The 13,748-nt window shown below is 37.6% G+C and overlaps 1 protein-coding gene across 1 annotated transcript in view; it reads right to left on the minus strand.

Annotated features, from left to right (window-relative positions):
- LOC127649403 (NACHT and WD repeat domain-containing protein 2-like) overlaps positions 1-5,201 on the minus strand; it is an 82,721-nt gene extending 77,520 nt beyond the window's left edge. The window contains exons 1-2 of the mRNA XM_052134511.1: positions 5,070-5,201; positions 4,318-4,489 (exon numbers count right to left, since the gene is read on the minus strand). Coding sequence (XP_051990471.1) covers positions 4,318-4,489; positions 5,070-5,084 — 187 coding nt within the window. The 5' untranslated portion in view covers positions 5,085-5,201. The remainder of the gene's footprint in view (positions 1-4,317; positions 4,490-5,069) is intronic.
- Between the last annotated feature and the right edge of the window lie 8,547 nt (positions 5,202-13,748).

Below are 13,748 nucleotides of genomic sequence, written 5' to 3' on the forward strand. Positions count from 1 at the left end.
TAAATTATAAGACCATAAAGCAGTATTACACTCTTGCACATAAAACTCTAGTCATCCTTGGTTGTCCTACAGAGGGAGAAATGAACCAAACGAGCATATAATTGTTATCACATACATTTCCTCAAATCCTCAATTTCAACCTCTGCAAGAGTCCGGCAGCTGTGGTCCTTACTGCCCCTCGTAGACCCCCTAAATCACAGAGCTGATTTCTGCTATAGCTCTAACATGGATTGAGATCATTCCTCTCAAGTCAAGGAATGTATAATAGTGAGACTTGTGAGACTATTTGATGAGTGTAAGTCTCCTAGGTTATAATTTCCCAAACCCTTCATTTCAGGACATCCGGGGACATCCTCAATTGGGCAAATTATTAATCCATCCATCCATCCATCCATCCATCCATCCATCGTCAACCGCTTATCCTGTGTACAGGGTCGCGGGGGGCTGGAGCCTATCCCAGCTAACATTGGGCGAAAGGCGGGGGACACCCTGGACAGGTCGCCAGTCCATCGCAGGGCCACACATAGACAGACATACACTCACACTCACCTCCACATCCACACCTAGGGCAATTTTTTTGGAGACACCAATTAACCTAGCCTGCATGTCTTTTGGATGGTGGAAGGAAGCCGGAGTACCCGGAGAGAACCCACGCAGACACGGGGAGAACATGCAAACTCCACACAGAAAGGCTGGGGCAACCAGGGTTTGAACCCACGACCTTCTTACTGTGAGGCGACAGTGCTAACCGCTGCACCACCGTGCCGAAATTATGAGAGGGGTTTAGGTTTTGTGTTTGGCATCATATAAAAACAATAGAAGTCTGTATTAAGTCCTCATTTAGATAGCTAACAGTAGATAGACATATTTGTATGATGTCAGGATTAACCATCATACCATCATTTACCATATATAATAATTAGAATTATGGGATATAAATATCTATAGCTCAGTATAAAAACAACAAAAATCAATGGAAAGTCCTGTGTGTATGTGTGTGTGCCTATAAAAGGGCCAGAAAGGGCCACCTCCCTTTCTGTACTTCTGCGATGCATAAATTGCACCCTCTAGTGCCTAGGGAGGCAGAGCATTGCACCACAGTCCAGCAGGCTATTTTAGCCACAAAAAGACATATAAGTGAATCACCTCTAATTTGTGTGTCTACAGGTCCCACACATGTGATTCCACATTTCACCTCACACTCTCTCTGTGCACACAGTCATCTCTGCATCTCACTAATCTTCTACCAGCAGTTTCCAGGGCTATCTGATGTTGACCAATAAAACAATCTCTTTAGTTTACCTCTATTGCCATAGAGAAGTAGCTTTGCACTCACTTTCTTTACAGTAATCTAGTATAAAATGAGGCTACACAACACAAATTCAACAAAGGTGTCGAGTGACAATGCCTGGATTTAGTGGGGAATTTTTGTGAATAACGCCTTGATCTGTCATTCACACAAAGATATTGTATGGCTTTGGTCAAATTTCTTGGTGTTTTTAAGGATTGTATGGTGTTTTGTTTGTACTTTTTTGTCATTGTATGAAAAATCTGTGTAAATATTCTTCAAATCAGTTGTGTTTTACAGAAAAATAACAGCATATGGATTTGGGAAGATATGATGGTGAGTAAATAATAACAGAATTTGAATATTTCAGTGAACAATTCTTTTAACATTGCCTGTATAAATGTGATTGCAAATAATATTTGTAAGCATCAGGAAATTGCAAGATTGTTACAGCCGCAGGTGGCATATCATGTAGGTGTGCTCAGCTGCAGTTTAGAGCAGTCATTATCTTGAATCCAATCGTTATTATCACTAAATTATTTTATTCAGAGTGTAAAAGTCCTTGCAGTGATCTAATTTATTCACTGGTCTCTTCCCTACTTTCACTTCAACCTCACTTCTCCACACTTCTTCATCTCTTTGTCTCTCTCCTTCCTAACCCATTTCTACTTTCCATGGGCTTGTTTACTCCTAGATTAGAAGTACTATTTTAAGGTCTCCCTGCAGCCCATATTTAAATCTATGACTGCATATGTGCTGCCTAGTTCCCATGGCACTAATTAATTTTGAGGTCACTTCCAAGTAGCATTTGGTTTAAGCCTTTAAATGTAAAAAATAGCAATCGATTGAGGCAATGATGATCAAGGTCTTCATTAAACCTATCAAAGATTTCTTGAGATACAAGCAAGAAATTCCCACTCCTATATCTAAATTCCCAAACTCATATTAGAATTTACTATTGCAAGCTCTCGTTAAAACGTCAGATCGACAAATTGAAGTTTGAATCCTTCTTTTCCTAAACACAGAATTGTTCCACAATTCATATCAGAAGCCTGCTTTCCTTTTCATTTTCACTGTCATCGGCATGTGTTTTTAGCAGAGAATTTGATGTTTAGCGTAAAATTTGTTTTCAAAATTGCCCATGAAAATGTTGTCGATCATGGGCGGCACTAGGGCTGGGTTACAGGGGCTTGAGTCTTGAATGTTTTTACAGTATCTTTTATATTTTAATATTAAGTAATATGTATAAATTAATGACACCTGTCATACTAAATACAGACTCAATTCAGTACACATGCACTTGTTAACAGCTGCTTTACAGCTCTCATATATGTGCGCACATAAAGAAGAGCGCACATGTCACACAGTTGCGGTGGTGTGTCTGGTCAACATTCCTGTCATGGTGAGATATTGGAAAATGTGTTGTGTTAATCCATTCAGATGAACTAAATACTAACTATTTTGATATAAACCTGAAAACAGAGTACTGTATACAGATGTGCTTGAGGAACTTGCAAACTGTAAGTCACGTTTTTGCAAAACTCTTTTATAAAGACACAATACAAAAAAACCCTCACATTTATTTGTATAGTGCTTTTCACATCAAGCGTTGTTTCAAAGCAGCTGTACATGAACTTATGCTATAACATAAAATGTATTAATATAATGTCAATATTAGATATATATGTTTAGAACTATTGGTGGTTAAAATGTGTAAACTAATTGTTTTGAGCCAATGGTTAAACAAACTGATTTTGTATTAACTATAATTGTTAGTTTTTTTTTAAGAGAGTGTTATATATCTTTTGACAAAGCTGATATACGTAGGAACATCGCAATCCAACTGGAAGCTTATGGCAGGTCATTTTGGTGAACTCCATCCTGAGCTCATGCTTCGGACAATGGCTCAAGAAGAATCCTGTGTCTTTGAGTTTGCATCAGTTCATCCCCTGTCATCCTCTGGAAACCTCACAAACTTTGGCAAATCTAGTAACATTTTTTTTTCATACAGTTTTTACCTATTTTTGCCTATTTACAGCCTGCCTACTTCTAAACTGACTTAAAGCACCTGACGAGTCAATGGAATAAAACTGTCAAAGCAGAAAGGTACAATGTAGTGTTTTATATCATTATGTTTTAAAGTAGCCAACATGTTGTTAAACGCACACAGTTTCTGATCTTCAAGCGTGTCTGAGGCTGAGACAAATGTTAGTGGAACCTTTTAGTTTTAGATTCAGTAATATTTTTTATTTATTTATTTATTTTTTTAACTCTTATTATTAAGTGAATTTTATTGTGATATTCCATTAATGGATGGCCCCATATGTCTCAACAGAGGTCTGGGCTAAGCTCCGAATATCCACTGACCATGATACTTTACAGGATAACTGGAACCGTCTTCTGACAGTGCCTCACCCATCAAAGTTTAAAGAATTTGTTTTTATTTATCCAGGCAAGTCACTTAAGAACAGTATTCGTATTTGCAATAACAGCCTGGCAGAGTTAGTAGACGACATGAAGCAATGGCACAAAGTTAGTTACACTGATATTATTAATTAATTCAAGTTCTAATGACAGCCAACAATTGCACAAGTGGAGACTGGACTCAAACCCGTGTTCAGCGCTGAGACAGACGGTTCCCCTAAATGCTGTCACTGCCACTCTCGTCAAATCACACGGGACAGCAGTCCTGCAAACCACGTCCTCATCTCTGAGGATGGCAGCGTGTGTTATGAAACGGGATGATGTTTAACTGTCATTGCCATCTAAATTCATTACTGTAAAATCTGGTTCATTAACACAGGATGATGAAGCACGTCTTGCACATCGTTCGCGCTATAACAGGTGTCATTCTGCACGACAGAAAAGAGTGTGGGAGCCCTAGCTGCGATTAATATGGTCATTTGGTCCCAGTGATTCTCCAGTTTACACACACCACGCACACATACCGTACACACATGCAGCGAACCATTCGTGATCGTGAGTCATCTAGGAAAGCTACGCTGATAAGATCTACGGCGCGCTCTTACCGTCGGGGTTTGCGCAGATGAAGACCCGGACGCTCCTGCCCGTGGGGACGTGGAACGGTGGGAGCGCGAGGACGTTGCCACTGATGGCTGCTCTGCGCAGAGCCGATTCACGTGGACAGGGCTGCCTGCTGCCCACTGCAGACGGCCACATGGGTGGCGACTTCCAGCGCGACTGAAAGCAGAGAAAACAATTCAACTTGTTTAGGAATTTGCATACTCGATCGAGTGAGTGAGTGGATGAATGGATCCTCGCGGTTATACACGCTCGAGCGCCACCTCTGCGTGTCAGAGATCACGGAATTGACTTATTACCATTGCCTAAGCAATTACCATAACGGAAAATATGCGCGCAATGTGGAATTATTTTAGTGGGAAAAATAGTCTATTTTATCTCTTTACACCCATTTTCAGTGTCAATGATGCAACCAGAGAAAAACGCAAAAATGAAACCGGACACGAGCTGCAGTCTTTTACTATCATCCACACACAAAGGGACAAACAATCGATAATTCTCCATATCTCGCCAAACAACTGATCTTAATCGTTGTTTCTAAGAGTTTAAGATTGCTTTGCTTTGGTCTCGTTTCATGCTTTAATAACAGACTGCGCTTACTGAAATGCTCAGAACATCTTATGAAGATAAAGTTGCGCGTCGATCACTACAGTCAACCCAATTCCGCCGAAACGCGCAGCTTCATTTCACAAACTCAATGCGGACAGTATGCTTGCACACTAACACACAAAGTGCTTACGTTCATCCTCTTCATCCTGGCGCCTTACACAATATCCGAGCAGGTATCCACGCAAATCACTGGAGACGGCTATACAAACGCCCATTAAATGTCTTTGGCCGAAAATCAGTCCCGAGGGACCGGGAGAGTGGCGGTCAGCATCCTCCTTGTGCCGTGTCTTATAAAGCTCCGCGCACAGCGTTTTCTGTCCGTAGTGCTTGAGAAAAAACACAAGTGAGCTGACAGATATGAGAGTGGAGGGATAGTCCTCTCATCGCCAGCTGTCTTTTAATGCGCAGCGGCGAGCAGGAGTAAGAGAGGAGGAGGAGGAAGAGGAGGAGGAGGAGGAGGGGGGCTCTGAATTCATTATCAATAAATGCTTTCGCAGCGCGCTGGAAGTTGAAGTGAATTAAACATAATTGATTGGGCTGCATTGCTCCACGCGCTCCAGGAAACGCTGAAACCTCGCCTATTTTCTTCGCAAGAAAACAAATCATGAAAAAGAATGCGACCGTTAATGTGCAAATACAAAGTGCACAGAAATACAAGATATATAGCATTTCCTATTTGATAAATATAATCATTTCCGATAATTAAATTAGCATTGCGCGCTACGGTTCCCTCTTATCATGCAGCGCGCAAAGACTTCTCTGTAGGTTAACTTGATGTCTATTCTGCTGGCTGGCAACCAGAATTTATCATCTTTGAAGGTGGGAAAAAATTATGAAATTGTCCAAATGCATTTCTGGTTACATTCTAATGAAAGCCTTTGAAATAAATCCGCAGGCTGGATAAAAGGTGCAAACCGTAAAAAAATGTAGGTGAAAAATGTAAAATTATATATATATATATATATATATATATATATATATATATATATATATATATATATATATATATATATATATATATATATTTACCAAACAAATTATTATTTAATCAAACATGATCTAAGTTAATATAATATGATTAACTTACTGTTCTCAAGGATAAAGTTGCCGTTTCCTTTCTGGGTCCTTTCTGTTGGCACGGTGCTTTAATATAAAGGGCCAGACCCTGCATGAGGCACACATATACACTGCAAGTGAAGAGGTGCTAAAACTGGCTACCAACAGAGGCTTAACCTTTCTTTCCTCCTCTCTTCCAGTAAAGCTGTAATCCCTCCAAAACGGATGGAACTGCCCTCGTCTGAATCCAGATCAGTGTTGCATTTCTTCTCTTAGTGGTGTAGGCCAGGTTTTGGGTGTTTTGTGTTGATCATTGAACAGTGTGAAAGATCATAATCTCTCATGCATATGAGTCTTCAACTGAGCAGCGTGAAGCTAATGTAGTGTGGTTTTGTTTAAACAGCTCTAGTATGTCATGGCCAATTAGGGAAAGCGAATGCCACACCCAATTTTCTATATCGATTTTACTTGAATGATTGAAAATTGAAAAAAAATAAAATGCTAAAAAACGTGCTTTGGGGTTTTTTCAGTAACAGCACATGTACACTGTAAGCACAAGTGTTCAGGCCACACATACACAAATACACACAAACAGTCTTCATTCTGACTGTATAATCTGCATTTGCAATAATGTGGATGTATCATTATGCATCATTACAGAAGCAGCCATGCAAAGAGAACAGCTCTATAGGGACAATGCCAAGTCCTTATGGCTCATGATTATCTAACCAGGCTCGTTACTTCTTTGAGAATGCACTACCAAGAGTGTGTGAGCGTCCTTGAAATATGCTTCTGGAAAGTGCATACACATTTGACATTGAAGGTTAGTTTGTTTGCAGAAAAATGTATGCAATGTGAATGGAGATATAATTATTATATATGTGTTAGCAATGAGTACTAGATGCAGAATGGAAAGCAAGACAGAGAAACATATATATTGAACAGGTTTATTTCTGTATATATGTGTGTGTGTGTGTGTGTGTGTGTGTGTGTGTGTGTGTGTGTGTGTGTGTGTGTGTGTGTGTGTGTGTGAGCAAATGTGTATTTGTGTGCATTCATCCTCGTATACAGGCACTGACACCAGAGACACCCACCAGCCAATGAGAACCATAAATCAAAACCCAACTACCTTTCTCTTCCCCATTCCCTTCTTTTGTCTGCTCAAAGCCCTTCCCATACAACTGCAACACCACCGGCATATCCTCGCCTCAAGATAACCTCTACACAGATCGATATCCTCAATCCCTGGACAACTGCATGCATATCTTCCATAGTAGGCCAGACATGGGCTTTGTTTTCCTCTCTGAATGCATAGAGTCTGAGAACAGTTTACCTCTTCCTCAGAGTGTGAGAGAGTGAAGGTGAATGTGTATGATCAAAGGGAAAGTGTTAAAGACTTTGTGCAGAAGAGACTTTCATTGATGGATGACCCACAGACACTTAGCAATTTGAGGGGGAGTTAAAAGAGGAATAGATTTTGGCATGAACCACATTTGCTGGCTGGGTTGAGAAAACTGATTTGTGCAGACAAAAGTATTCAGACTGATGTAATCTCTAGTCAATTTGTAATGTTTTGGGGTCTGAGAGTCCTACATACAAATTCATATCACCCACGATGAAACACAATAACTGTCTACTCTACTGCAAATGTTTATACTTTAACACAGTACTTATAAATACAATGCATTCACCAACTCACTCTATTTTACATATCCACTGTTATGTAAAAACTGTTTTACTGAGTCCTATTTATTGTTTAATCGCTATTTATTTAATTTACTGTTGTAGCTGCATCATTGACCCATGTGATGCTCATTTGTTTAATTTGGCATAAACTTTATAATAAATAGATATTTATAAGAAATATATTTTTCACCTTGAAAAATATTGTATGTTTGAAAATGTGTTTGAAATGAATGATTAAGTTGCATACACTTGTATTTAAAGGGTCAGTTCACCCAAAAATGAAAATTCTCTCATGATTTACTAACCCCTTTGATATCCCAGATGTGTTTGACTTTCTTTCTTCTGCAGAACACAAATTAAGATTTTTAGAAGAATATCTCAGCTCTGTAGGTCCATACAATGCAAGTTAATGGGTGCACAATTTTGAAGCTCCAAAATCCACAAGAAGGGAGCATAAAATAAATCCATATGACTCGAGTGGTTCAGTCCATATCTTCAGAAGGGATAGGTATGAGTGGGAAACAGATCAATATTTAAAGGGATTGTTCATCCAAAAATTTAAATAATCTAATTTACTCACCTTCATGAAATCCCAGGTGTCTTTGGTATCACATTTGAAGAAAAATAGAAAATATATCAGCTCAGTAGGTCCTTAAAATGCAAATGGATGGCAATAAGATTTTTGAAGCTAAAAAAATCACAGATAGTCAGCATAAACATCATCCATATTACTCCAGCTGTTACATTGATGACATCTAAAGTGACACGATTGCTTTTGGTGCGATAAATATCAAGATCTTTTTTTGACTCGTTTCGTTGCTTCCGGTCAGCCGTGTTTTGTGCGTGTGACGTAATCGCATTGGCATGTGAGACACGTGAGAACTGATGCATGTAAGTCACAGCCGTTTACAGGTGAGTGAGTGGAATGCTGTATAGAAGCTTCATTGGTTTTGGCTTAGATCTGTATTTATCTGTTTCTTTACTCACAATGGTGTGTTTGTGTGCTTATCCTGAATGTCTCAATCGGCAGGAGAACCTGTAACATGTCAACACGAATACGTCACCCGAGAGACCGTGTGTTCTCCACCCTCTTGTGAAGCTTACTTGAAACATTGGATTATAGTTAAAAAGTACTTAAATATTGATATTTTTTGTACCAAAAGTGATCGTATCACATTAGAGGACATTAATTTAACTGGAGTCGTATCAATGATGTTTATGCTGACTATCTGTGGGTTTTTTGGGCTTCAAAAAAACGTATCACCATCCACTTGTTTTTTAAGGAAATACTGAGCTGAGATATTTTTCTATATTTCTTCAAATGTGTTCTGGTAAAGAAAGAAAGTCATACCACCTGATATATCATGAGGTATTTTGTCATAAATTCTCCTCCCTGCACAGTCAGGGGCGATATGCATGATGAATGAGAATCACCAAAAACAGAAAAAGTAGAAAGTGAAGGTAAAAGTACTTAAATATTGATCTTTCTCACCCACCAAACATTCAGATTCAGAAGATGTGGATTAAACGACCACGAGTCATCTTGAGTATTTTATGTTGCCCTTATGTGGATTTTGGAGCATCAAAATTTTGCCACCATTCACTTGCATTGCATGGATCTAAAAATCTTCATTTGAGATCAGCAGATGAAAGAAATGCATACACATCTGGGATGTTATAAAGGTGAGTAAAGGATGAGAGAAGTTTCATTTTTGGGTAAACTAACCCTTTAAGGTGCAAGGAAAGTATTTTAATACATTTTACTTTAACACCATATGACATTTTTAATCCATCATTAAGTCTTTTTTTATTTATTTGTAGAAAATTCTATAAATGTTTTAAAAAAAATTATGAAAGCAACATGAGTGAAAAGATTTCTACGATCACGTGTTTTAAACTACATTTTTAAAGATTTCTCATTTTTATCGGCAACCTTATTTGTCAGTGTGTAATTCACTGCCATTTAGATATAGCTCACCGTGTGTCATATGTCTGCTTACATGCATGCTACATAAATGTTGCACTGTAAATTCCTGAAGGAATCTCATTGTGTTTGTGTTTATTGTTCTCTTTGTCCATTGTTATTATTGAATCACTTTGGTTTCTATTACACATCAGTGGAATTCTGTTTGTTGTTGAGTTCAGAAACTCGAAAACAGAAATATTTTTACTTCTCTTACAAGATATATTTAGGTTTGATCTTTGGTTCTTTGAGAAAATAAATGTGGTGGGAGGAACTCAGTGTGCAGAAATAATTTTTTGTCTGCAAAAATTATTTTTGTCTGCAATGTGTGCTACTCAGGAGCTTGAAAAGCCTTTAAACAATTCAGAACCACGGACAGCACCCTAATGCCAGCCTGGAATAGCATATTCTGTTTGTGAAAAACAAGAGAATTGTCATACCGCACCAAAACAGCACAGCCTAGTGATGCTATAGAACCAACCCTCCTCAGAAACACATTCATTGACTGAAAAAAATGTTTCATCCATTCTGCATTCAAATAGAGAAACAATTGGCTCTGGTCGCACTAAATTCGGATTACAATCCTCAAATGTACTGAAACATTAAGCACAGTGCCAGCGTGTGAGAGCCTGAGTCCATCCATTCAATGAAGGCTCTTCGCATGCCAGAATTTCCCAACACTCCTGCTAAGCATGCCAGCTAATCCTGTCAATGACTCTGCAATCACACATTTTTTTTTATGTGCAATCCATGCGCCTCACATGCTAATAAAGGTCTGAAAGATGAATGAGATTTTTACATGTCGGGAGGTAATGCCAACTTAATCTAACTATTAGCACTGATGGGACAAAGACTAGGTAAGCATGCTCTGCTCAAAAGAGTGGGCTTAAGAGATGTCAATGAAGGGAGTAGCATTAGCTTCATCGCAATCATGTTAATGAAGTTATACAGTAATGATAAAATTGAGATATTCTAAGAGGTTTACAGGACAGATGTTGTTTACATGGTTTCCCCTTATTTCCCTTCCAAGAAAAGCTGACTGATTAGTAAATAGACACTGATAGCAGAGAAGTATCACCCGCATATGTTGTCATGACAATAATTCTGGTGGTGACGTGTATATAAAAATTTGCTGCATATCGGGAAAGATTTCAGCACCAGACAATTAAGCAGAGGGAGAAAGAGAGAGTGTTTGTTTGTGTGTGTGTGTGTGTGTGTGTGTGTGTGTGTGTGTGTGTGTGTGTGTGTGTGTGTGCTTGTGCATTCAACAACCTTGGGATTGTAACTGGTTTGAATTTTAGACTCTTGTCCTTAAAACACACAAACCATATGACCTTTATGGTTACACTTGTGGCAGGTATGTACCAATATACACATATAAACATACACTTTTCTCAGAATTTAATGTAAAGCCAAAACCTTCCATGATGGCTTTTTTGCAATTAAACAGTTGTGATTTTCCTTTATACTAAAATCCCAATGCACATTGGAGAGGTATTACTGTAAACCTAATATTAAGTGAAGCATTTGACACTTGAAATTTCTAACTAAAGACAGCTGTTAAGACATCAAAATGTGCCACCAGATGTATGTTCAAAAAATACACATTTAGTCAAGCAAATTATATATTTTTTTTTACTAATTATGTTGTAGCACCATTCCATTACAGTGCAGTCCAGTAAAGCAGTAGGCAAGTGTAAAGTGTAAGATTCTTCTCAGCTGTATGATCTGTTTTGCTAAATGTCATCATATCAGACCTTGAGATCATTTTGAAAACAATGCTTTTTATTATCTTTTAAGAACATTTAGGGAGCCTCGCAAAATTAACTTCATTCATGAAATACTCATTGTGAGAAATCTTGCGTTGCTGTCTTGTTTGTATAAGAAGATAAAGGAACTGTCACATCTCTTGCCACATGAAAATGTAATTTTAGTGATTAGAGCATTTCTTAGCAAAGTGCTGTGCACATTGAGCACTCGGAAATGTTATGGCCATGGATGAAGCACACAATTCCCAATAGAGAACTGACATTGTTGTACAATATTCAAATGAATATTGGTTGAAGGACTTCTTTTTGGGTAGTTCATGAAAAAATAAAATAAAGATCTGGTAGTAGTATTAAAAATTCAGCACTATGAAATGTCTATGAATTTATCAAACTTCTTCACTATGTCACAGAACGAATCAGGAATGAGACCCAAATGCAGGAATGAGTGAAAATAAAAATTATTAAAACTGAAAACAACAGGTAACAAAACTCTTACAGGGAGAGAACAGAATAAATAAAAACAAACTAGTAAAAGTACAACAACTAAGACAGACCAGGAACAGGAACAAGACAGGAACAGACTGACTAGTAACAAAACCCAACTGTAAAAAGGAACAACACTGCCACTGGAACACTGGCAAATGAACTAGCTAACAAAATGATCTGACAAATACTAGAGAGAAGAGGGTTCTATATATATATATATATATATATATATATATATATATATATATATATATATATATATATATATATATATAGAGGAAAAGCACACAAGGAACAGGTGAATGCAGTTAACATAACAAGGACTAAACAAGGGAGAATGATGTGGGTGACAAAGAGGTGGGGTTAGGGAAGAACATGACTAACACAAACACAGACAATTACACATACATACGACAAACACACAAACAGAAAACAGACAGAGAAAGATCATGAAAGCTACTCATCTGTAGTTTCTCTATATCTGTTTTCTCTGTATCTTCCTCACCCTTCTTCCTCAATTGGCAAGTGAGTAAAATGTGACTATAGGGCATAACAAATGGGTTGTTTTGGCTTACCATTGTGACATTTATATTGGATGCCCTCAGCTCAGCCTATGGAAGTCATTACTGACTCACTCTAACAGAAACTGAAAACTGAACTAGATACTACAGTGAGTTTTGTCAGCTCAGACAATGTTTTAGCTAGAGTTAGAGGCAGAAAACCTGTCCAATAAAACAAATTCAACTATAAACTGTAAGTTGTTTTCCAGGTGCTATCTGATTATGACATGTATTTAAGGGTTTTAGCTTGATGCTAATCTTAAGTCTGGATCTAAACTTAAGGTTAAGTTTAAGTTTGAGACTATGTTTTGAGATCATATATATTAGATCTTAACTGCTGGTTAAAAATATGAATGTCAAAGAGTAAAAAATGACATTAGTGATGGAGCTCAGCAGCAGGCTTGCGCCATTTGCTATTTTTTGCTATTTTTTTCCAGAGTAGGTTAAATCTACTTGGGCAGCTAATGAACACTGAGCTCATGGGAGAATCTCACTATGTCAGAATCTTATTCTCACTGCTTCTCTCTTTCCTCACTTGGTCCTGTTTTACCAAATGTTGCGATTGGACTTAAATTTCCTCAAAACAGTGTAAAAACAAGATTTGTATCTAAATGACACTCATTTTCTTTGCAAACACATTCTTACCAAAGCAACAAATACGTATATTAAAGGGGAACACCTTTTGTACTCCAGTGATAATATTTCCTAGGATAATATTATTGACCAGGAAGAGATAGTTGAATAAATGTTGACCTTTTGTGACAGCATGCCCAGAAAGTGAACACAAAACAAATAATGAAATAGCAAAATGTAAAAAGTGACATACAAAATACTAAACCATTTTTTTACCAACAAGTACAGTAAGTAATGTAAGTAAATGTAAGTAAATATTGTAACATCATCAATACTGTATGCGGCAATGGAGAGCATTTTCTAAAGACTTGTATAAAAACAAATTACAGGGTGGATGAGAGGCGTAAAAGTGGCAAAAACAATGCTATTTTAAATGTCAACCTATTAGTATGGATTTGGTTTTGAAGTAGCTCTTTAAAACCAAAATACAAAACCACTACTAAAGAAAACACACAAAACACACTTGAGTAATTGGAATTTTGACTCAAACCTTAGTTACTAAGATATAGCTGTTGTGACAACTTCTTTGTGTAGCAACTAGCCTCGTTCTCCCCTTCATTGATGATAATTCAGAATAACAACCTAATGTACCATTTTTTTTTAAACATTTCTGTCACACTATTTTTTATATATAAAAACACTGATGTCTGTAACAA

Source organism: Xyrauchen texanus, chromosome 1, assembly GCF_025860055.1.
Source record: "Xyrauchen texanus isolate HMW12.3.18 chromosome 1, RBS_HiC_50CHRs, whole genome shotgun sequence".
NCBI classification, from domain to species: Eukaryota; Metazoa; Chordata; class Actinopteri; order Cypriniformes; family Catostomidae; genus Xyrauchen; species Xyrauchen texanus.